The 25,551-nt window shown below is 41.6% G+C and overlaps 1 protein-coding gene across 2 annotated transcripts in view; it reads left to right on the top strand.

Moving 5' to 3' along the window:
- Positions 1-1,837: 1,837 nt before the first annotated feature.
- Positions 1,838-25,551, top strand: part of SLC12A2 (solute carrier family 12 member 2) — a 93,867-nt gene continuing 70,153 nt past the window's right edge. For both annotated transcript variants that reach the window (XM_019964597.2, XM_019964596.2), the window contains exon 1: positions 1,838-2,710. In XM_019964597.2, coding sequence (XP_019820156.2) covers positions 1,979-2,710 — 732 coding nt within the window. In that variant the 5' untranslated portion in view covers positions 1,838-1,978. The remainder of the gene's footprint in view (positions 2,711-25,551) is intronic.

Below are 25,551 nucleotides of genomic sequence, written 5' to 3'. Positions count from 1 at the left end.
AAGACATGAGGCACGGGTTCGAGCCCTGGGTCAGGAAGATCCCCTGGAGAAGGACATGGCAATCTACTCCAATATTCTTGCCTGGAGAATCCCATGGACAGAAGAGCCTGATGTGTTATAGTCCACAGAGTTACAAAGAGTTGGACCTGCAGTTTTCTGCCAATATAACTAAAGCTCATGATGGACTTAAACTGTGGCTACATGATCCAAGAGTGGTTCCTTCCTCTCTTCCATCTTTACAATAAAGATAATAAACTAAGATGAAAAGTGAATGTCAAATAAAATCATGGATAGGACAATTTTTTGAAAATTGCCTGGTTGCAGCCTTCTTCACAGTATTTCCAAACAGTTTCACAAACTCTGCCTCTCTGATCATGCTTCCAGGATTCAGCAAAGGATGGTTTTCATCTCTATAAATAAAATTTTAAATGACATAAACAACAATACAAAAAGACACGAGGGAAGAAGTCATTCATGGTTATCTGTTTTTATGTAGGGCTGTGGGTAGAATTTGTTAAAAATGGATTCTCTCTACTGCTAAGAAAGTTACAAAGTTCCCCTGCTTTTGACAGAATAAAAAATAGGCCTGGACAGGAGAGAGGTACCTTACTATTTTACTTGAAATAGAATTCTTCAAAACCTAAACCACGTGGAAACTTACAGGCGAGTGCTCCACTGTTAGTTTTTGCTCTCAGTATATTCATTAAAGAAAAAAAAAATTCAAGTTAAAAATCGTCTTGAAACAATAAGTTATCACAACTAGGCTCCGTTCTCGTCTTCAAACATCACAGCTTTTAAAAAATGAAGGTGTTACTGTAAGAGTGAACACACCCACTGCATCACTACAGGAATTAGTAACAGATTATGCAAATTAACGCTGCCTGGGGGTAAACGCCTCAAAGACCGTACAGAGGAAATCCTTCCTCCCCATAGGCTCAGGCCTGGAGTGAGTGAAGGGAGTAGCGGCGAGCCAGATCTCCGCGCAGGCCTCGCCCGGGACACATATTGCCTAAAACTCCGGAAGCACCTGCGGGATGGACGAGAAAACCGGCCGCATCACCCGCAGGCGCGCTGGGCGGTCAGCGGCTCCAGCATCGCCTCGGGTACCAAGCGCCGCAGGGAAATCAGCCCAGTAGCCCTGCAGCATCTCGCGAGATCTCGCCTTCGGAGCCCCGTACTGCGAGCTCAGAACCTAAAAAAAAAAAAAAAAGGCGAGCGGGCGACAGCCCCCGGAGCCGCCGCCGTGGTGGCAGCTGGCGCCTGAGCATCAGCGATCGGCGTGCGCCGAGGCAGGGCACGCGCGCCCCTTCTCCAGGCGGCTCGGGCTGGGCGCCGTCCGCAGCTGGTCCGCCGTGGCCTGGGTGCCGGCCCACTGACGCGCGGCCCCAGGGGCGGGGAGAAAGGGAGGAGGCCGGGGGCCAGCTCCTCTCCACCGCAGAGTGGGGCGGGGGAAGGAGGTGGAGGGGTGGGAGGAGGGCGACGGAAGAGGAGGTAGCCGCGCAGAGATCTTCCCGGCGACGACGGCGGGCGGCCGCTCCCCGATCGCGCTGCTCGTGCTGCTGGAGGCCCGGCTCGGACTGGCCGGACGCGATTCCTGCGTGGAGCCGCGCAGAAGCCGGGACCCGCCGGGAACCGAGGGAGCCTCTGCCGCGCGCCTCTGCCGGTCCGCGGGTGGGCGGGCTGAGGGGCGGAGGAGCCGGGGGCCCCGCCTCCCGCGTGCTGCAGCCGGAGCCGCCACCGCCGCGGCCCCGCCGAGGCTTTAAACAGCGGGGCCCGCCCCGCGCCCGCCACACTCGCGCGCAGACTCGGCCGCCGGAGGCATTCGTGCCGGCTCGGGCTAGCGGCGGCGAGCGCGCGGCTGGGAGTGCGACTCCCCCACCTGGCGTTGCGGCCGCTACCACCGCCGGCCGGGGGCGCGGAGGGCGTGCAGCCCGCGAAGTCCGCCAGGTTCTCCGGGTCCGCCGGGGGTCGGGCGGCGATGGAGCCGGGGCCCACGGCGCCCTCCTCCGGCGCCCCGAGGCTGGCCGGGGTTGGGGAGACGCCTCCAGTCGCCCCGCTGGCCGCCGCCGGGATGGACCTGCCCGGCACAGCCGTGCCCTCAGTGCCGGAGGATGCTGCGGCTGTGAGCCGTGGCGGCGGTGGGGTCCGCGGGGAGGGCGCCGCGGCGGCCGGCGACGGACTGGGCAGACCCCTGGGGCCCACCCCGAGTCAGAGCCGCTTCCAGGTGGATCTGGTTTCCGAGAATGCCGGGCGGGCGGCGGCGGCGGCGGCTAGCGCTGGGGCGGGAGGCAAGGAGACCCCCGCGGATGGGAAAGCCAGCGTCGAAAGCGGGCAGGCTAAGGCCAGCGAGGAAGCCAAGGGCCGCTTCCGCGTGAACTTCGTGGACCCGGCTGCCTCTTCGTCGGCGGACGAGAGCGTGTCGGATGCGGCAGGGATCGGAGGCGACGGGCCCAACGTGAGCTTCCAGAACGGCGGGGACACGGTGCTGAGCGAGGGGAGCAGCCTGCACTCGGGCGGCGGCGGCGGCGGCAGTGGGCACCACCAGCACTACTACTATGACACCCACACCAACACCTACTACCTGCGCACCTTCGGCCACAACACTATGGACGCCGTGCCCAGGATCGACCACTATCGGCACACGGCAGCGCAGCTAGGCGAGAAGCTGCTCCGGCCCAGCCTGGCGGAACTACACGATGAGTTGGAAAAGGTGAGCTCTCCTGGCCCTCTCCCTGCAGCCCTCCCCTCCTCCCCAGCCTCTGGTTCGCGCTGACCGCGGGACACAGCCGCCGGCTCTCCACGGGTAAGGCGACGGGAATGGACGTGCACGACTCGCTGGCATCTCTGGATTCAGCTGTCAAGGGTGGAATTGCATAGGAATGTAACTTAATATCTTGAAAGTTTGCAGCGGGTTAGGCTAGTTACGTGATACAGGAGAGGCTGCTTTTAACAATCTCCCCATCCAGTTGTGTATCTAGTTATGCTTTTTTTTTCTCCTTACCCACGCTTAACAGTTACCATCCCTCTGAATGACAGTTGTGCTTTTAGGTCCGGACAAGGGAGTGTGAGGGAGGTTTAGTTGAGGACATTTCTCAGGAGAGAGTGGAGAGAACCTGCCATCCGTGTCTTTTTTTAAAGGTTGTATTGTATGCCTTCTGTATACCCATTAGGGCTCCCAAGAGTGGGAACGTTAGTGTTTGAAGGGAAAGCCTTAGCAGCGTGTGTTTGTGGTCTATGAATTATTAAAGCTCTGTTCCTGCAATCTTGAATGTGCAAAGATCATAGAAATCTTAAATCTTGGGACAAGCTGTTCTTGATAATAGCATAAATCCACCTTTTATAATGTAAACCTTTTGGAAGAGGGTCACATCAAAAAGGGGGTGGAGTGGGCAGAGTATAAAAGAGGGAGAGGGAGAGAAAAACAGGAGACTTGGGGAGGATGTCTATCTAGAAAAGATCTTTTGGGGTCTTGCGTAAGTAGTTACACTTCGTGAACGGAAAGCCATCCCTATAAACTATTGATTTTTGTAATTCTATTTTTTATGACCCCATAAGACTTTTTATTTCTTCAGGGTACAAAATCGTTCTTTTGAGATAACATTGATGCTTTTGAGATTTGATTAATAATTAACTTTTTTTATAACTTGGATTACTTGAAGTCTGCCTTTACAAGTGTATAATGACTACATTGATGGAATTTGTGAATGCTGAGTTAGTAGTACCATGTAGATTGATGTGATCATAGTGTCAAAAAGTTGAAATAGAAATACAGAAAGTGTGTAATTTCTTTTGGATATGATTATTTGATGTCATACAGTCATTTTATACACACCTGTCCCAGTGTTTGAAAATGTGACATATTCATTGAGATAATTACTGAGGTCCCAACCCTTATAGTGTATCGATTGTTTAAAAGCCTGGCATCATTTAACTTTGGGTAATACTATTCCTTTCATTCCGTTATGGTATTTTGTCATTTCAGAAGAAAACATTTTTTAAAAAAATTTTATTCATATTTCTGTTGTTTCTCTTAAATCTATTCTTTTTTTTCAAAATTCCTTATATAGTCCTTATAAAGTAGATTATGTAGCTGGTTTATGTAGCTGGTAATTCCCCTTTTGTTAGAGCATTTTTATTATTGAAAATACTATATTGATATTTTCAGATTTATTTCATCAAAGCCCTTAGTTGAGTAGTAAAACAGTCTATATTTATGCATAAGTCTTAAAGGCTTTTTTAATGGAAGGATATTATTATATACCTTGATCTTGTATGCTTCCTGGGAAAGTTTTTGTTATTTTAAATTAAATTCTCTAAATAGGAAATCACTTCTAGTTGTCCCAGAATTTCAGGGTTTTGTTTGGTGTTTCTGGTCGGCTTACAATGTGTGAGCAAGAACACCTGCGTTGTTTAGAGGTGCAGTAGTTGAAGAAGTCACCTAGGCTATCAACCTCAGCTTCCTCATCTTTCAGAGTTATTTTGAAGATTAGAGAAAAAAATGTACACAAAGGCCCTTGTTCAGTACCAGCAAAATAATGGCTAGTGTAGTCACTATTTCAGTCTTATATTGGCCCTTCATAAAGTAAATAGTTAGGAACTTCCCTGGTGGTCTAGTGATTAGGACTCTGGACTTCCAATGCAGGGGGCAGGACTTCAATCCCTGGTCACGGACCTAAGATCTCATATGTTGTGTGCTGCAGCCGGAAAAAAAAAAAAAAAAAAAAATTTAAAGTACATAGTTAAGCTTTAGGATTTCACTTTTAAGATTCGTTTAATCTCTATAATTTTCAATGAATTGTGGTAACTAAGATGTTACGTTCAGAGTTTCATTTGTGCAGCATGTGGTGTAATAAGTTCTTTGTAGTTTTTTACCTTTTACTATTCAGGTCCTTTATGGGCAGTGAAAAGGTTTATTAGGTTAAGTAAGTACAGAACCTCATCTTGAAGATAGTTTTGTTTAGAAATTAGCAAACAGATTAAAGAGACGTGTCGTGTTAAGGAGTACCAATCTGGCCATAGATAAACCGCTATTGAAGGAGGGCAGGGTGAGGCTGATAGTACAGGTTGGCAAGATTCCCAAATGTTGTCCTTCACTTTTTAGATTGACTTTTACTCATTAAAATCTTTTCTACTGCTTGTAGCCTTGGATGAAATCACAGTGCTCAGAATTCTATAGCATTTAATCCTAGCTCTTGATTGACTGGAGTCTGGTCAGGTCACTGGGTTCTTCATTATCTACCATGGATCTAAGTCTGTGCTGGGAACTATGGAAGAATAAAAAGTAAAAGAAAAGCACTCCAGGAACGTGTTGGTGGAGAGGACTACACTGTCTTCCGTTACTTGAGTTCCTTTCTTTGCCTAGCGCTGTAACTTTTTAAAGCATTTTGCCTAAAAATCCAGCTGAGGAGGAATAGTTAAATAATCCAGGTGCATCTTGCTGTATTACACAGCCATTCTAGGGCCAGGACTCATGAGTCCCCCATTTAGCAAATATTTATTAGGGAGAAGAGTTTCTTAGGTGTAGGTCACATGACTGTGGCACTAGGGAACGATGCAGTGATTAGCAAAATAGAGACTGACTAAATGGCACCCCACTCCAGTACTCTTGCCTGGAACATCCCAAGGATGGAGGAGCCCAGTAGGCTATAGTCCATGGGGTCACAAAGAGTCGGACACGACTGAGCAACTTCACTTCACTTCACTTCTGTCATACTCTAGTAGGCATACGTTAACCAAACAAATAATGTAATTAAATCCCACCCCTGCCGGTGCTGTGAAAGAGGAGTATAAAATGTTGATGAAGATATAATAGGTCCTAATTTTAGTTAAGTTTGGGGAGGCCTTTTTCACAAAGTGTGACACTGAAGCTGAAACTTAAAGGCTAAGCTGATGATAGAGCAGAACAACATGCCGGGTCAAAGGAACAAAATCTGTGAAGATACTGAGAGTGGTGTGTTCAAAGAACTATAAGGAAGCCAATATAAGATTTATTTATAAAGGTTGTGAAAAGTGATTGATTTCGTATGACGTAGCAACGTGAACTGTTTTAACATCTTTTGATTGCCGGATGAAGAAGGGATTGGCAGCGGGGAGAACAGAAGCAGCTTTTGCTGTGGTCTCATTATACACGACAAGGGTTGGGGGCAGAATGAGTGCGATGTACGTGGATTGGATATGGGCATGAAAGAGAAGCTGACTCCTAGATTTTGGACCTGAGCAGCTGAATACGTGGTACTTTGCTTAAGATGGGAAAGACTGGAGAAAGAACATTGATTTGGGGAGGAAAGAGAGAATGCTTTTTGAGTAGCTTGTAAGACGTCTTAGTCCAAGAATCATTTTGAGGGAGAAGGGGCAGAAATATGTATATGAAATACATGTATGTATGTGTATATACATATGTATGTGTATATGTATTGATGGTCTAAAGTCACGCGTGAAGTTACTTGGGAAAGTGGGTAGATAAAAGAACGAAACATGGTCTGGGCTTTGACTTGGGGAATGCCTAGAGGTCTACTGCAGATTGTGGGTACACTGGCAAAGGAAATAAAGAAGGAGCTCTTAGGCTGGTGAGAAATAGCCAGAAGATCAGTGTCAGGGAAACTGAGAGAAAATAATTTTAAAGAGGACAGAAAGTCTTCAAAGCTGATGCCAATAATTGATTTTTTTTTTTAAAGAATAAAACTGATATAGTGATTTCTGCCCCTACAAGAAGCAGTTAAAAAGCAGATGATAAATAAATAAGTATTTGATAGATAATTTCAACATGTATGATAGAAAACATCAGATGTGGAAAAATGTCTCATGTTTCACTAAGCATGTTGCTTTTTTATTTAATTCCTAAGAAATAAGTCTTAGACACATTTTACTTATGATAAAATGGGCTCATAGAACCTGAAGAAATTCCTTAATACCACTGTCATAGAAAGTGGTACAGATGAAATTCACACCCAGGTTTGTTGTTTTTTTTTTTACTGTAGCCAGGACATAGCTCCTGTTTATTATTGTTTCTTCTTTCTCTGTATTCCCTGGGCCTGCTCTGAGATGGCAGGGATGTTGAGGGGGACATGTTGGGGGTTGCCAACATCACTCTTCTATCTTGACCTGAGAGTGGAATGGTTACATAACTGAAAGAAGAGAGGAGGAATTATTAACTAACGTGATTGTCTCTTTCACTAGGACCTGAGCTGGTATCTCATTCATCTCTGGACAGAGAATAGGTAGTTAATAAAGATTTGTTTGTTGAGTGTATCAGGGTGATCAGTTCCTCCCACTTAACAAGGACTTTAAACAAGTGTAGCTACCACTCTAAGTGGATTGTGTTGAGTCTTGGACAAGAAATTCCACACACTGCTAATCATATCAGTACAGAGCTTGAGTTTTGGAAGATCACCCAGGAAGAAGAAGAATGGGTCAAATCCCTGGGGATAGGGAGTAGAGTAGGTCCAGGTTGAGTAAAGGTGGGACCTTCATCAGAAATATTTGTGTGTGGCATAAACTTGGACTGTTTCACGATTTTGCCAGGGCCCCCACCCTCTAAGGGCTTCCCTTGTGGCTCAGCTGGTAAAGAATCCGCCTGCAGTGCGGGAGACCTGGGTTAGATCCCTGGGTTGGGAAGATACCCTGAAGAAGGGAAAGGCTACCACTCCAGTATTCTGGCCTGGAGAATTCAGCTGAGCGACTTTTCAGTTCAGTTCAGTTCAGTCGCTCAGTCGTGTCCGACTCTTTGCAACCCCATGAATTGCAGCACGCCAGGCCTCCCTGTCCGTCACCAACTCGCGGAGTTCACTCAAACTCACGTCTTTCGAGTCGGTGATACCATCCAGCCATCTCATCCTCTGTCGTCCCCTTCTCCTCCTGCCCCCAATCCCTCCCAGCATCAGGGTGTTTTCCAGTGAGTCAACTCTTCGCATAAGGTGGCCAAAGTATTGGAGTTTCAGCTTCTGCATCAGTCCTTCCAGTGAACACCCAGGACTAATCTCCTTTAGGGTGGACTTTTACCACCCTCTAAACCAGAGCCACCAGAGCTGAAGTCTGGTTTGCCCATAAGACTGTACACATTCTCCAAGTATACACCAACTGACTACCTGGGAAGAAGGAAAGATAAATTTGAGGTTTAAAATGTGGCAAAAAATCTGTGTACTGCTTTTGTAATCAATGTCTTCATGTGTTTGTGTTAACACTTACATTCCCGATCTTGTTAGACCAGAGTTTAAAGGACCAAAAGAGAGTTTCTTGGTTCTTATGTATTGAGTGTGTTCATTTTCACTAATTTTTTTATTACATGTTTCATATGTGTTTGTAAAGCCTGTGACACTAATCAGATTGGCTCCATGCTGAAGTGAAATGAATATGAATTTTTTAGTTATTCAAAAAGTCTTGATTGAGCACCAGTAATAGCCCTGTTCTGAGTGCTGAGGATACAGCAGTGAGCACAAAAGAATTGTAGAGCTTTTATCTCAGTTGTAGGAGAAGTAAGCCAGTAAGTCCGATATAACTGCTGTGAAGAAAATGAAAGGTAGATAGATGCTAATGGCTGGGGTGGTGCTGTTTTAGGCGAGTTAGAGAAGCCCGCTCTGACTCGAGCAGTCACTGCTGCTGCTGCTAAGTCGCTTCAGTCATGTCTGACTCTGTGCGACCCTAAAGACAGCAGCCTACCAGGCTCCCCCGTCCCTGGGATTCTCCAGGGACACTGGAGTGGGTTGCCATTTCCTTCTCCAATGCATGAAAGTGAAAAGTGAAAGTAAAGTTGCTCAGTCGTGTCCGACTCTTAGTGACCCCGTGAACTGCAGCCTACCAGGCTCCTCTGTCCATGGGATTTTCCAGGCAAGAGTACTGGAGTGGGTTGCCATTGCCTTCTCCACGAGCAGTCACTAGACAGGAGCTAAAGATCAGCTCATGCAAGTACCTTGGGAGAAGAATCAGCAGAGGACTGCAAACACCAGGACCTTGAGATAGGAGTGTGCCTGGGGTATGCTTGACGTGACTGAGAAACAAGGGGACCAACAAGACTGGGGTGACTAGTAGGAGAGTGATAGGGGAGGCTGGGACAGTAGTGAAGAGCAACAGTGTGAAACCTGGTAGATCAGGATGAAGACTTAGAATTTTACCCTGAGTGATGCAGGGAGTCATGGGAAGCTCTACCCTGAGTGATGTAGGGAGTCATGGGAAGCTCTGAGCGCAGACTTGACATGATCTGACTTACAGTTGTAAAACATCACTGTCATTGCTGTGTGGGGAGTATCCCATCAGCACTTAGAGTGGAAGCTGGGAAACCAGGTAGCAGTGTTATGATGATGATGACTTATGAAGGTGATAGTGTTTGATATGATGACAGGTGTTTACATGCTGATTACATTTAAAAGGTGAAATTCTTGAGATTAGCAACTGTTTGAGGAGTTTTCCCTTGTTGAGAATAGAATCAATGTTTATGAACAGGTGAGAGACTGGGAGGAGGAAGTTTGGTAAGTGGACTCAAGAGTTGGGTTTCATCCTACAAGTTAGTTCTGTAATGGGGCAAATAGTTGTAAAATTGCAGCTACTTGTTTGTGAAGTAATAGAACCTAAGAAAATGGGTTTTAATTTCTAGCATAAAAATGTGTTTTTATGAGAACTGGTAGTTTTTCAAAGAGGATAAGGGAGTGGGGAACTAGTGAGTTGACTCCACAAAGTGAAGGAGTGAGGGATGGACAAGGAAATCTACTTAACTTCCGAAGTTAAAAACATATCAATGGTTTCCCATTAAATATTAAATTTATCATCTGCCATTGGCTTTATTATTCTTCCATTTTTCACTAGAACCTGTAATAGTGCTTTCCTAAAGCTATTAAGAAAGATCCGTATAGTCAAAGCTATGGTTTTTCCAGTAGACGTGTATGGATGTGAGAGTTGGACCATAAAGAAGGGTGAACCCAAAGAATTTATTCTTTTTGACCCTTGGTGTTGGAGAAGGCTCTCGAGAGTCCCTTGAACTGCAAGGAGATCAAACCAGTCAATCCTAAAGGAAATCAGTCTTGAATATTCATTGGAAGGACTGATGCTGAAGCTCCAGTACTTTGGCCACCTGATGCAAAGAGCTGACTCATTAGAAAAGAGGCTGATGCTGGGAAAGATTGAAGGCAGGAGGAGAAGGGGACAACCGACAGAGGATGAAATGGTTGGATGGCATCACTGACTCAATGGACATGAGTTTGAGCAAGCTTCAGGAGATGGTGAAGGACAGCTGTCCATGGGGTGGCAAAGAGTCAGACACAACTGAGCGACTGAACAACAACAACAAAGCTATTATGGTAAAGAACCTGCCTGCCAGGGCAGGAGACATGAGACATGGGTCCGATCCCCGGGTCAGGGAGATCCTCTGGAGAAGGGGATGGACAGAGGAAATTACAAAATCCATGGACAGAGGAGCCTGGCGGGCTATAGTCCATACGGTCGCACAGAGTCAGACATGATTGAAGCAACTTAGCACAAAGCTGTTATGAAAAACTTAAAGCCCACAGAAGAGCTTGGGGACTTCTGATTAGAAGAAGAGGGAAGTCTGACAAGCAAATACCGCTGGTGGAATCTCATCTCTGTAGAAGCTGGTTGTGGCTGGTGTAGTCATAGTACCCTTGGACTCAGAAATTTCTCTGTCTGAAATTTTCGCTATGCAGTTCCTGAACACTGACAAACTAGCTATTTATCTAGAGTAAGCATACTAGAAACCTCTGGGTGGTTCTTTGTTGGGTCGGTGTGACTTGGTTCCTTGAGTGACGTAGTTTCTAACAGTTTAGTGTGTGAGTCATTTCGGAGCTGTATTGCAGGTAGGTGGCTTGGAAGACAGGCTTGACTATGCTCCATTAGAGCGAGACTTAAAGGAACTATGAGGATCCTGGCCATCTGCTGTACCATGACTTTTACCCCATCATTTCACCTAAATAGTTTTTGTTAAAAGTCACGGGTAACCTCCTTCATCCTCAATCACTAATTCCAGCAAACCTTTTTTCTCAGTGGCATTCAGCCTTCCAGCAGCATTTGATATTCTTTTGAAGTCTTCTTGACACTTCCTTGGCTTCTATAACACCAGTCTCTTAATTTTCCTTCTCCCTCTCTGGCTTTTTCAGTCCAGAGTCTTCTGCAGTCTCCTTTGTCTCTAAACTGGCCCTCCTCTAGGCTTGCTTCTGGCTTGCTTTCTTCCTTTGTCGTCTTGTCTCTGTATATCACCTTTTAGTATCACCTGAAGGCTAATTACTCCCTGGATTTTGTCTCTTACTAATTAATACGCGCTTTCTGAGTCCTGGGCATCCAGTGCCTGCTAGACATTTTTGCTTCATGTCTAAAGACACCCCACACTCATAAACTTATTTCTCTCCCTCTGCCCCCCAAAACGAAACCGCCCAGGCCCTCTTCCAGTGTGTCCTGTGTTTCTGAATGGTACTACCATTCATCACATTGCCCGAGTGAGAAGACTGAGTCATCCCTGACACTTTCCCTTCTCTCTGTATATCCAGGTCATCACCAAGTTCTTTGCATCATCTCTGTTTTCAAAATATGATTTTCATCCTCGCTGCTGCCATCCTAGACAACTGCAGCATGTCCCTCTCCAGCAAGCTTTTATGGTTTCCTCTTATTCACTGTGCCGTATCATTACTGTGCCCAGACTGATTCTTTTAAAACAAAATTGACCATGTTATTCCTTGGCTTAAAACTAGCCCTGCATTGTCTAGCTCTGGGCTACATCCTCTTAAATGTTTCTGTTCTTAACAGCACAGTATTTTCTTTGGCCATTGGGCCTTTGTAGTATGTAATACGATCCAGGAAATCTTCCTCCTTTCTCCCTCACGCCACACTGATAAAACTTTTCAGTCTTAAAGTTTCACTTCAGTCCTTATTTCCTGGGAGAGGAAGCCTTTAACCTCCAGTCTAGGACAAATCTCTTTTCTCCTGGAGCACTTATTTCAATTAGAGGGAGTGTGTGTGTGTTAAGATGGTTATTTGAGTCAACTTGAGTTGACTTCAAGCTCCATGAGAAGCAGACTTACGTCTTTGGCTGTTTATCATTATGTCCCTACTACATAGCAGATCCTGTCAATAAATGTTGAATAATAGAACTGTTTTTTTTTTATAAATTAATGTTGCAGAAGAATCTTAAACTTTTAATGTTCCTTATATCGTCATCTAGAATTTCTAAAGGACATGTGACAGCCGTGTGGCCCCAGTTGGCACATGAAAGAGCTAAGTGACCTACCTGTCCAAAATCATAAGACCCATAACTGGCAGAGACGAGGCTGGAACTTGCAACAGCCATTTTAACTCCCCGTTAATTCCAGTGTCCCACAGTTTAATCCTATACAAGTTCTTGCTATTTGGTGGATTGTTTCTTGCTATTTGGTGGCAGTTGTTTTTTAGTTCATTGAAAATAAAGTAGAAAAGGTTTGGACTCCTCAGTTTCACAGTGTGGATAGATCTTTTCCCGACAGAAAATTCTTTTCAAAAAATTTTAAGAAAGTTTCTTATAAAAGGACTCAGTAAGTTCCCCCCCCCCCCCCCCCATTTCTTCTGCCTTTCTTATCTGTATCTCTCAAAAGTGGGATGTAATTTTTATGATCTGGGCTTTCACGTTTCAATACTATAACCACTAGTCACATTTGGCTGTTAAACTGAGTTTAAACTAAAGTTAAAACTACATGTACTTGAGCCATATTTTGAGTGCTCGGTACCCACATGTTGGCTGGTGGCCACCATACTGGACAGTGAAGATACAGAGCGTTTCCCTCATCACAGAGAACCTATTAGCCTGTGCTTCCGTTTAAATAGTCACCGCTAGTTTAAAATTGTTAAAACAGTCACTTTTTCCCCCTAATTTTGCATGATATTCTTCCTTAAATAAAGTTGTCTAAACATATCAGGCCCTCAATGAAATATTTGTTGAGTCAGTGGACTTTATCTCTTTCCTCATCTTTAATATTGGAAAGTCTGTGAAGAATCTGTTAATATCGTATAAAGTGTTACATTTTCAAAGCACTCTTAACTCACATGTCTGCATTTGGTCTTCCAGTCTGTCTTTGGAGGAGGTGGGTTTTCAGGTCTTGGAGTAGCAGTTATATTTTGCAAGGTTGTGGTTTTCCTAAGCACTTAACTAACACTTGGTGAGGCTGCATCTCTTTGAAACTAACTTTCTGTCTTCCTTTCCTTTTGTTTGGACCAATGATTCCCAAATTTTAAAAGATTTACCTGGAAAAAAATTACTCCTCCTTCCCAAAGAATATGTCTTAGACAGATTTTGGTTATCATTATGACAGTAGTACATTGTTGTGGGTTGTTTTTTTTTTTTTTTATTGATATGCTGAGTGTCAATTTTGAAACATCCTAATATAGGAATCTAACTATTAAAGGTCTGGATTTAACTCTTAGGTGTATTATTGTTTTTCAGTTGCTTAGTTGTGTCCTTCTCTTTGTGACCCCATAGATTGCAGCACTCCAGGCTTCCCTGTCCTTCCCATCTCCTGGAACTTGCTCAAAGTCATGTGCATTGAGTTGGTGATGCCATCCAACCATTTCATTCTCTGTTGCCCCTTTTCCTCCTGCCCTCAATCTTTTCTAGCATCAGGGTCTTCCAGTGAGTCAGCCCTTCGCATCAGGTGGCCAAAGTACTGGAGCTTCAGCATCAGTCCTGCCAATGAATATTCAGGATTGATTTCCTTTAGGATTGACTGGTTTGATATCCTTGCTGTCCAAGGGACTCTGAAGAATCTTTTCCAGCACCACAGTTCAAAAGCATCAGTTCGTCAGTGCTCAGCCTTCTTGATGGTTCCAACTCTCACATCCGTACATGACTACTGGAAAAACCGTAGCTTTGACTGTACGGACCTTTGTAGGCAAAGTGATGTCTCTGCTTTTTAATACTCTATCTAGGTTTGTCATGGCTTTTCTTCCAAGGAGCAAGCATCTTTTAATTCCATGGCTACAGTCACCATCTGCAGTGACTTAGGAGTCCAAGGAAGTAAAGCTTGTCACTGTTTCCAGTTTTTCCCCGATCTGTTTGCCATGAAATGATGGGACCGGATGCCATGATCTTAGTTTTTTGAACGTTGAGTCTTAAGCCAGCTTTTTCACTCTGCCCTTTCACCTTCATCAAGATGCTCTTTAGTTCCTCTTCTCTTTCTGTCATCTCATCTTGTTTTCAATTTCTCCTAGTTTTTTTTTTTCCGTACGTAGTTAGTTGACTGTCAGTCAGGGGTTTAAGTCTTGCCCTTTCCACTTAATACTTGGATGATCTTTAGAAAGAGTACCTGCCACCTCAGGTCCTCAGTTTTCTTCTGTAGAAAATGGGAAAGACGTTAACTCATAGTGAGAAATAGCATATATTCACGTAGGAAACATGTGAACTACTAAGTGCACACTGTGCACCAGGTGAAGTTTTGTTATCACGTGTTTCTCCATGTTTATTGCTTTTCTAATACTACATATTTAGGAAGTCACTAAGTTGCATGTTTATATCCTTGACAACTTCTGGTTCTTCTTATTTTAAAAATAAAACAATTTAAAATGTAAATGATACAGTTATATCTTCCAGTATCACTTAAGTTTTCTGGTACCTTGAATTAAAATGTTCTTTTAAGCTATAGTTTGTTGACATTAGCAGGTTGTATGGAATTTGAAATGATATATAAATTAAAGTATTCTTAATGCATTTTGTTGTAACTCAGTCTTGAACAAGATGGGCTAGGTAGAGGACTGAATTCTTTGACTGTAATCAGCAGTTCTGACTTGGTTCATTGTAAAGTCACATGGTCACAGCATCCACTTTTATCTGTGGCACTTGAGTTTTGAGCTCTGCATTAATGCCGCTGGATATTAATAGACCATTGTTAGCCAGAGCAGATTGGATTCCTGTAAAACAATACTTTGTTTTGAGAGCATAGTCTGTATGGGGGGCATTACACTGAATACACCAATCACCGACAGCACGGATAGGAAATGTTGGTAGCTTTGGGATGATATAATTGGCTAGTGCTTGATGAAAAAATGCTTAGAATAAGCCCAGCCACTTTCACATCTGTATTTGCATATGTATGCATTCATTTGTAGATACTGATTTGGCTTTGCTTCATAATATTTTAACACTTTAGCTTACTTTAGTATTAAGTAGATGCTACTGAAGTATATGAGAAATTTTTATCTAAAGTATCTTTATGAATGCCTTAGTTCAAAAGTTTGTTTTTCCAATTTAAATAGTATTTTTTTGTGAATTTTAACTTTCTTGAAGTATAATTTGTTTAAATCAATAGTAAGCTGCTTTTAAAGAAAGTAGTGAATTATCTTAACTAACTGTACCCTGAAATGAAGATTTCCCACTCGTCTTTCTGTCATTAACAATGATTTAATTTGCCTTAATAAAGCTGGGCCCAGAAGTTTTGTTTCACTTCTCTTATTGTGCAGTGTAATATTAACCCTTGCTAGCCCTGCTCTAAAGTGCTTATCAGTTGCCACTAAAGCAAACAACACAGGGAGGAAGCGCTCATTTATTAAAGACATTTTAAACACCAGAGACAGTGCACAGCATTTCTAGTAGAGGGATCACTTCAGAGCCAGGTTCTTCACGCTGAATCCTGTTGACGTGCTGATGTAGAGGGTATAATCCTTCAGCACGATTCAGCGTGGAGATGCCATATTTGTACGTATAGTCATGTTTTTGTTTATTCTTCCAAAGGTAATATTAAACTGTCAATATTATAAGAAGCAATGTAGTGGAGTCTAGATTAATAATGTTTTGCAGTATTTATTTTTATGTATTTGTTCAACATCTAGTCATTTGAACTCACCCATGGGCAGTTGCAATAATACAGCACTTGTTTGTTGTCCATAATAATAGCCAAAATTCACCAACCACTTACTTTTAATGTCAGACAATGTACCAAGTAATTAATACATTTTCTTTTTTAACCTTTTAAAGGTCTTTTTAAAATTGTGAAATATAGCAAAGAAAAAACATAAAGCCTGTGTGTAATTTAATCAAAGAATAGACCATTGCTAACACCCCAGAAACCCTCTGTGTACCCCTCTCTGATCTTCCTGTGCCAAAAGTAACCACTGTCCTAACTTAATGGTGATTATTTCCTTGGGTCTGGGTCTTGGTGTTTGTTTTTTTTTAATGTCTTTGGTCACCTTTATGTATTCCTAAGACCATTAGTCTAGCTTTGCCTGCTTTAAAACTCGACATGGAATCCTATGGTTGTTTTTTATCTGTCATCTTTTGCTCTCTGTGTGTATTTATGATTCATTCATTTGTACTCCTGATTAGCCTCCATTATATGAAATGCTACTGTTCTGTAGTTGTGGATGTTTGAGATTGTTTCTGGTCCTTGGCACTTGTTACAATGCTGACATGAACATTTTAATATGTATCCTGCTTCATTTAAGTGTTGTTTATCTATAGGGATATTTCTAGGAGTAGATTTGCTGGATGAAAAGGTGTGCAGTTTTTTCAGCTTACAAAGATAATGCCCAAACTGTTTTTCCAAAGTTGTGTGCCACTTTATATTCCCACTAGCAGTATGGGAGAGTTTTTTGGGTTCTGTACAGTCATGTTTTCTCACTTTATCTTCTTGAACATTGTGGGATCGGTAATACAATCTCTATTTTACAGATGTGGAAACTGAGAGCCAGAGGTGTTAACTTGCTGGAGTTTCACATAGCTAGTGAGGAGCAGAGCTGGGTTTTGAACCTGCATCTGACTCAGGACTTAAAATTTTACTTGTTACTATTTCAGGACGTTATTTGGAAAAAAGGGATTGCTCATAAAGGCCCATAGAGGCTCAATATTCATTCTCTGTGTCTTTGATTAAAAATGTCAGGAAAAGCCATTTTAATTTATTTTGAAGGAGTAGAGGTAGATGCTTAGATAACAAGAGCTGAATAAATAAATTACTGAGTGTGATATATGCTATGAAGAAAATAAAAGGGGCACCGCTGAGAAGAAACTGTATATTGGGTGATCTGGGAAGGAGGCTACATTTGAGTGAAGACCTAAAGGTTGAGAAGGAGCCAGCCATTTTCAAAGTGTGTTAAAAACAAAGGGAATAGCAAGCAAAAAGTTCCCCAGGAGGAAATACTTTAAAACCAACATTTCAGCAGCAAAGCAGTGTTATATCTAATTAAATATTTTAGTTAGAAGTCTTTCAGTAATTTCCTAACTTTAAAGGATAGGATTTTGAGGATGTACAAAAAACTTAAAGAAAAATTATTAGGAATAGTGAAGTCTATAATTGTAAAAATACAGAAACTTTACTTCTATTTTTTAAATAAATGTATTTATTTTAATTGGAGGCTAATTACTTTACAATGTTGTATTGGTTTTGCCATACGTGAACATGAATCCGCCATGGGTGTACACATGTTCCCCATCCTGAACCCCCCTCCCTTCTCCCTCCCCAGAAACTTTACTTCTAAAACAGACTAATATTTACTTTTTCTTCAGTTATGTCAAATCTTACTGTGTGTGGACACAAACCACTAATAATAAGCCTGAAGAATTCTGTGTGGGTAATTTTATTTTTCAAGCCTTCTAGAAAGGGCATGGATGTGTAGGTGGATTCCCAGGGGTCAAGAGGTTGCAATGATAAATCATATATTGGAGGAAAGAACCTAGAATGACCTTAATTCAGTTCAGTTCAGTCGCTCAGTCATGTCTGATTCTTTGAAACCCCACGGACTTCAGCACGCCAGGCTTCCCTGTCCATCATCAACTCCCCTGGCCTACTCAAACTCATGTCCATCATGTCAGTGATGCCATTCAACCATCTCATCCTCTGTCATCCCCTTCTCCTCCCGGCTTCAGTCTTTCCCAGCATCAGGGTCTTTTCCAGTGAGTCAGTTCCTCACATCTTGTGGCCAAATTATTGGAGTTTCAGCTTTAGCATCAGTCCTTCCAGTGAATATTCAGGACTGATTTCCTCTGGGACTGACAGGTTGGATCTCCTTGCAGTCCAAGGGACTCTTAAGAGTCTTCTCCAACACCACGGTTCAAAAGCATCAGTTTTTCGGCACTCAGCTTTCTTTATAGTCCAACTCTCACATCCATACATGACTACTGGAAAAACCATAGCTTTGACTAGAGGGACCTTTGTTGGTAAAGTAATATCTCTGCTTTTCAATATGTTGTCTAGGTTGGTCATAACTTTTCTTCCAAGGAGTAAGCGTCTTTTAATTTCATGGCTGCAGTCACCATCTGCAGTGATTTTGGAGCCCCCAAAAATGAAGTCTGTTACCATTTCCATTGCTTCCCCATCTATTTGCCATGAAGTGATGGGACCAGATGCCATAATCTTAGTTTTCTGAATGTTGAGTTTTAAGCCAACTTTTTCACTCTCCTCTTTCACTTTCATCAAGAGGCTCTTTAGTTCTTCTTTGCTTCTGCCATAAGGGTGGTGTCATCTGCATATCTGAGGTTATTGATATTTCTCCCGGCAATCTCGATTCCAGTTTGTGCTTCATCCAGCCTGGCATTTTGCATAATGAACTCTGCATATAAGTTAAATAAGCAGGGTGACAACATACAGCCTTGACGTACTCCTTTCCTGATTTGGAACCAGTTTGTTGTTCCATGTCGAGTTCTAACTGTTGCTTCCTGACCTGCATGCAGATTTCTCAGGAGGCACATCAAGTGATCTGGTATTCCCATCTCTTGAAGAATTTTTCACAGTTTATTGTGATCTACACAGTCAAAGGTTTTGGCATATTCAATAAAGCAAAAGTAGATGTTTTTCTGGAACTCCCTTGCTTTTTCGGTGATCCAGTGGATGTTGGCAGTTTGATCTCTGGTTCCTCTGCCTTTTCTAAATAGCATTTAAAAAAATATTTTGTAATTTTATTTATTTATTTTTGGCTGCTTTGGGTCTTTATTGCTGTGTGCAGGGTTTTCTTTAGTTGCGGTGAGTGGGGCTACTCTCTGTACTAGCAGTGCTCGAGCTACTCACTGCAGTGGCTTCTGTAGTCGTGGAGAACGGGCTCTAGGGTAAGTGGGCTTCAGTAGTTGCGGCTCCCAAGCTCTAGAGCACAGGCTGAACAGTTGTGGTGCACAGGCTTAGCTGTTCCGAGGCAAGAAGGATCTTCCTGGATCAGGGGTTGAACCCATGTCTTCTGCATTGGCGGGTGGATTCTTTACCACTGAGCCTCCAGGGAAGCCCTGACGTAGAGCATTTGATCAAAAGAGGTTGCTAACTTGAGCAGCTAACATGGTTTGTAATTGGAAAAAGAATATCCTAGATAACATAGAAACCAAATGATTGATTAGTCTGTCTTAACTACCCTACCACCACAGCATCCAAAAAAGCTTCCAAAGTTAAATAACTAATGTAACTATCTTGGACAATTTCATATTTAAACATTTTACATGCCTTCCAGGTGGGTTCTGTCTGTACACTAGCAATTCTTTCTCATAGGTGGTCTCATGCAGCTGTCTGTAGCAGTCTCATATACACTGTAGACCCTGGGGGAATTTCTGCAAAGCACAAAGAGATTTTTAAAAAATCCCTTCCACTGTCATGGAGTGCAGAACTACTTCTGTCATTTTTTACGAGGATTATATCAGAGACCCTTAGCTTCTCTAGATTGGGAAGCAGAGGAAGGAAGGATGAAGCAAGGTAAGAGTGAAAATAGCTGAGGAATTGGGAAGTATAAGCAGGACAGTTCTTAAGTTGGGCAATTTGTCTATTGTCCTCCTACCCAAAATAGACAGCTTAAAATAATTCACTTTGGCTCACTCACTGTAGTATGTGGAATTCTCTCGTTTAGAAGATTCTCTGCATTGCCACATTAACAGCTGCATGGCTTGGGTAAGTTAACCTATCAAAAGACTGTTTCCGTCTTTGTTAGGTAGAGATTATATCTATCTCTCAAAGATATTCCAGTTCAGGGAAAGAGGATGTGTACACGTTTAGGGAAATGTCTGGCACACAGTAGGCTTTCAGTAAATGCTGGCTGTTATGAAAGGAAGCCAGACAGATAATAGGAGTCCAAATATACAAAACCAAATTATTGCCTAACCTACAAATCAATTCATATCCAGAGTCAAACTCTTTAAAAGTCATGGGGGAAAAAAATCATCCTTTTCTCTGTGATATTTTCCATGTGTGTATGTAGTTATAGGAAATAATAAGAGAATTGCTCAGAAACAGATGAAAATACAGTGTATTTAACATCTCAGGCAGATTGTTGCACTGTTAAATAGGCTTTTCCTACTTGTTTTTCATTTAGTACAAATATTAATTTGGAAGAATTTGAAACTTCTGGAATGGATTAATGTTTCAGTTCTACTTATATGTGATCACCCTTCATGCTGGACTTTTGAGCTTTTTGGTGGTTGTAGTTAACAGAAATTTTTAGCATTGTCTGCCACAACCGCTGGAGAAGGTAATGGCAACCCACTCTAGTACTCTTGCCTGGAAAATCCTGTGGACGGAGGAGCCTGGTAGGCTGCAGTCCCTGGGGTCGCTAAGAGTTGGACACGACTGAGCGACTTCACTTTCACTTTTCACTTTCATGCATTGGAGAAGGAAATGGCAACCCACTCTAGTGTCTTGCCTAGAGAATCCCAGGGACGGGGGAGCTTGGTGGGCTGCCGTCTATGGGGTCGCACAGAGTCGGACATGACTGAAGCGACTTAGCAGCAGCAGCAGCCACAGCCACATCAATGAATAGATAACTTGATAACCTGAATAAGGAAAAGCATTTTTGTATATTTAAAAATTTCTCTGTTCTCTGATAGAGAGCAGCTACCACCCTATGCATAGCATCTTCTAAATAGTGTTAGTCGCTCAGTCATGTCCGACTCTTTGTGACGGCCATGGACTGTAGCCCGCCAGGCTTCCCTGTCCATGGAATTCTCCAGGTAAGAATACTGGAGTGGGTTACCATTTCCTTCTTCAGTCTTCTAAATAAGTAGTTGTTAAATGCATTTGAACTTTTATAGTTTTATATCTGCCCCCAACATTGTATTCCTGTTCATGTTTTTTTTCCCCTGTGGCTTAAGATAATTTGGTAAGGTTGATTTACTGTCTAAAAAGTCACATCAGTTGTGTTTAGAATCCAAATGTTACTTCATAGTTCAAAATGCTGTAATGCAGTATAGTTCCCTAGTCTTCATTTGGCAGGGTAAATGATTCATTAGCCCATATTTTGTGGCAGCCAGAAAGTGATTAGCCAGTACATATAATTTTGTCATGTTGGAAAACTAAAGCTATCTAATATTGTTTCTTGTTTTTCTTCTTTTTGCAATTTTCATCTTCAATAATTTTAACTTTGTGTTTCTATGTAAATGAATACCCTATCTTATACAACCCTCACAGTAACTCTGTAAGTTGGTGTGTTAGTTTAATAACTACTTTCTAGTTGCCGAAGTAACACTATCTTTTCCTCTAAATAAGTGGACCTTTACATAGAAGCATGCATTCAGTTCAGTTCAGTCGCTCAGTCATGTCCAACTCTTTGCGACCCCATGAATCGCAGCACGCTAGGCCTCCCTGTCCATCACCAACTCCCGGAGTCCACCCAAACCCATGTCCATTGAGTTGGTGATGCCATCCAACCATCTCGTCCTCTGTCGTCCCCTTGCATTCATGAGACCATAAAGCATGATTGAGGTTTAATGCAACATATATATCAGAGATACAGTGTGAGGACAGAAGGAGAAGGGTCCCTAGTTGTAAGAGGAGTTAAGGAATGCTCACTGGCATGCGCTTTGGTCCTCCATGTAACATGGTGGGTTTGAGCTTCCCAGCAGGTGCCATGAGAGCAGCATTGTGTGGGCGCTGAGACATGTGCAGCCCCAGGGAAACTGCTGCCTTTACTCTGATGGGGTCAACTGAGTGTGTAATCTTGTCCTTGTTGAGAAGTGGCCAGGCATTGAAAAGCCGGGCCACCTAGGAATAAGTTTTCTGCTAATCCTTTTGAAATGTATTAACTGTGAGTCACACTCTCACATTTCTCACATGGCATTCAAAGTTAAATTGCTGGACTACAATCAAGTCATATCAGCTGACTTGATAGTCAAGCTCTAAGAAGGCCCAACTGGTATATGTGGCTGTAACACATTGATCTTTATTTGTAGTTTTGAGACTCCAAGGAGGTGGTACACGTAGGCAGGGATTATTATACCATTTTACAGATTAGGAAACAAACTTTCATAAAGAGGCTGTGACTTGAAAAGAAGCACCCAACCGTTTCTTTGACTGCTTGAGATTTACTGGTATAGTAGAAAATAAAATGCCCTGAATAAAAGATAGAAAACCTACCTTTCATTTTTAGTCTCTACTATAAAAATATGAATTCTGGGAGGGCTGAAAAGTCCTTAGCATGGTTCTTAATAAAATCAATTAGTAAATATTTGTTTAATGAATGAATGGAAGGATGTGGTTGTAGTTTATGCCAGAAACTGCTTTTTGCAACTGTAGGATCTTCAAATAAAAGAATATCAGGAGTTATTTTAAGGGATTGGAACATTTCCCTCTTCAAAGGGTGTCCATATTTCAGCAGCCTTAAGTCTGTCTGGAAACGATATTTTAGTAGCCGTAGATCTCAAGAGAGAGTTTGATACAGCTTTGCTCAATTCTTTAAAACATCAGTAAAGCAATAAAAACCCGAACATTTTCCCCTTCTCCCAAATTAAAAAAAAAAGTGTGTAGCTTACTGTCTTTTGCCTACTATGATCTACAATTGCTGAGCTGAGATACTTTTTACCAAGGCTTTACCAGTTTAATGGTAAAAACAGAATGAATTTGTATAAAAATGGATAGGGAATAGGCTTTGCCCAAATGTGTTATTAGTATTTTTTAACTGTATTCAGAAGTTGCACTGTCTAGACAGTCTTGATTTTCCTTTACACAATAATAAGCCCCTTTATTCAACTTTGGAAAAAGCATGTGATCATAAATCATTCTGATCCCTGCATGATCATCTTTCGTGGGTATTCACATCCTTGTCTAGTGATGTCACAAACACCATCTATACAACTTTGCACACTTAAGATGAAATTTTTGTGGTCTTAAATAACTGGCATGTCCAAAGAAAGAGAACAACTGTGACATTTTAATGTGATATGTACTTAAAGCATTTGTCAATGAAAAGTGCATTGGCGTGCCCATGGTGAGGATGTACACAGAAGATATTACTGCACTCTAGGTTACAGAGCCAGTGAGACGTTTTTAACTGTAATTAAAAAATCCTTGGATAAGTATTTTTTCCTAAAGCTTTGTTTTTGTCCATTATTGTAAAAAGAAATCTGGCTTCATCCTAGTTTGTCTCTAAAATGCTCAGGAATCTTATGTTAGGGAAGAAACAACAGGTCAATTTGGCAAGAAATTTTTTTTTTTACTGAGGAATCATCATTAAACCAACCCCTTGTATTGAAGTAGTATTCTCTCTTAGGTCACGCAGAATATGAACTATGACTTCTGATATGTAAAAGATAATTTAAACCAGTGAATTAAAAGACAAGTTAACTTTTGGATATTACAAACTGAAAAACTATAAATTCTTAAAGACATGCATTGCAGAATAAATTAATTTATATTATAAACAATGTTAATTATTAAGAACTTACTGTCTTTCTGATCAAATACCTTTTTTGATATTTGTGTTCACCAAAACGTTTAAGAATTAAAAACTAATCCAAAAGAGAGAAACTACCTCCCTTTCCTTTTCATTTAGAAAAAAGTTGTTGTTTGTGATACATTGACAATTTCTTTTTTTCTTATATGGTAAGAGCTAGAGTAGTAAACATAATGAACTGTTCAAGTGACAACATCAGTATTTACATAGCAGGCTGAAATTCAGAGGGGACATCTGATCTGGAAATGTATGGGAGCCATCACTTATTACTCGTCACATATGGATGGTGGTTAAAGCTACAGGTCTGGTGAGATGACCATAGGGAAGAAATAGGGTGAAAAAAAGAGATGGGTCTAAGACCAAGTGTTGAACTGACTTCTGCCATTTAAATGCTGGGGGTAAGAAAAATAAATAAATAAGTAAATGCTGGGGGAAAGAGGCTGAGAGAGTATGGTATTTCAAAAAATGTTTGAAGAAAGAGGGGTTTGTCAACAGTATCATGAGCTACTTCAAAAGACCTTTGAGAGAGAGACTAAAAAATGTACATTAGACATTATATTTGGTAGCAGAGAAGACTTTGAATGTCTTGAAACATTTCAGTGTTGTAGCATGGTGAAGCCAGATCGGTGAGCATTGATAAATAGACTGTATAGTATTTCAGCAAGTTTGGCTGGGCATTTGGAGGTGGGATGTGCAGTGTATAGCAAAAAGATAACCATGATTAGAGGAGAAAGAATGATCAAGTTGAGGTCGAAATTTGAATATACAAGGGAGAGTATCCATAGTGTAAAAATTCTACTTTTCTCTACTCCCTGCAAAGAAATGATGACCATGGAAATCAGTTCCTTTTCATTCTTATATTTTTTGTAGTCTCAGAAAAATGGTCAGTTACTCAGGTTTTCTCTCCCGAAGTTTCTCTCTTCATTTTTTTCCGGTAGCTTCCCCCACTAGCTCTTTATCCCTGGCCCCTCTCCTAAGTTCCAGTCATGAATTTTTTAATAGCCTGATAGAACTCTTTGTTTCATGGCTCCTCAAATTCAGTATGTCCAATTGAATTAATCATTTTCTTTTCAGACTGACATAATTGATCAGTATCTCTCTCTGTTCCATTGAGAAATCCTTCCAGTCACTGAGGGCCTACCTCTCTGGGTCTTCCATTGTTTCCTTTGCCTCTCTTCCCCACCCCATTCTTGCTCCCAGTCTCAATCCCTGCTTTGTAGGTTCAGGTTTACAGTGCTACATTTTGAAAGATTATGTCCCTAAATATATTTGAATTAATTTGGTCCATCTCATTCAATATGGTATTATCCAAAAAATCATTTCTTTCTGACATTGTATTCATTATATGAAAAACAGTAAAAAAAAAAAAAAAAAAATGTTTGTCTAAAAATGGTAGATAGAAGATTTTATTTATGTACCTTCTGTCAGTATAATATATAGTCCATAATTGTACATGTGAAATTCTTCTGGTAGTAAGATTTGTATATAATAGTGTGTGTGTGTGTGTGTGTGTGTATAGATAAAATGCCATACTCAACAGTGTCCCTATTTCTCTGAAACTAATGTATTTATAGAAACAAAATGTGTATTCTATGTTGGTTTCCTATTATTTTGGAAATTAATATAATTATAAACCCAATTTCATTAACTTAAATTTGTTGATTTAAATATAAATGACATAATTGATTTTAACTTTTGAATTGTATTTTAAAGATTAATAACACTTTTTAAAGTAGAGCTATTGTAACATGATAAGGAAGTTAAAAGTTTATTTGGACTCCTCTTTGTTTTAAAATACATTATTCATGCAGAAAAACCTTATTTTGTGTCTTAAATAATAGTTCATAGTATAGTGGAAAGTAGTATAATTATTGCTAGATTGTCAACTTTGAGGTTGAATTCTAATAAACACCCACAGCAAAAATTTTGAGATGCCATCTTGCTTCTGAATTATTAAAGACACCCACA

The sequence above is a fragment of the Bos indicus genome, chromosome 7 (genome assembly GCF_029378745.1).
Source record: "Bos indicus isolate NIAB-ARS_2022 breed Sahiwal x Tharparkar chromosome 7, NIAB-ARS_B.indTharparkar_mat_pri_1.0, whole genome shotgun sequence".
NCBI classification, from domain to species: Eukaryota; Metazoa; Chordata; class Mammalia; order Artiodactyla; family Bovidae; genus Bos; species Bos indicus.
This window is presented reverse-complemented; position numbering and strand designations above follow the sequence as displayed.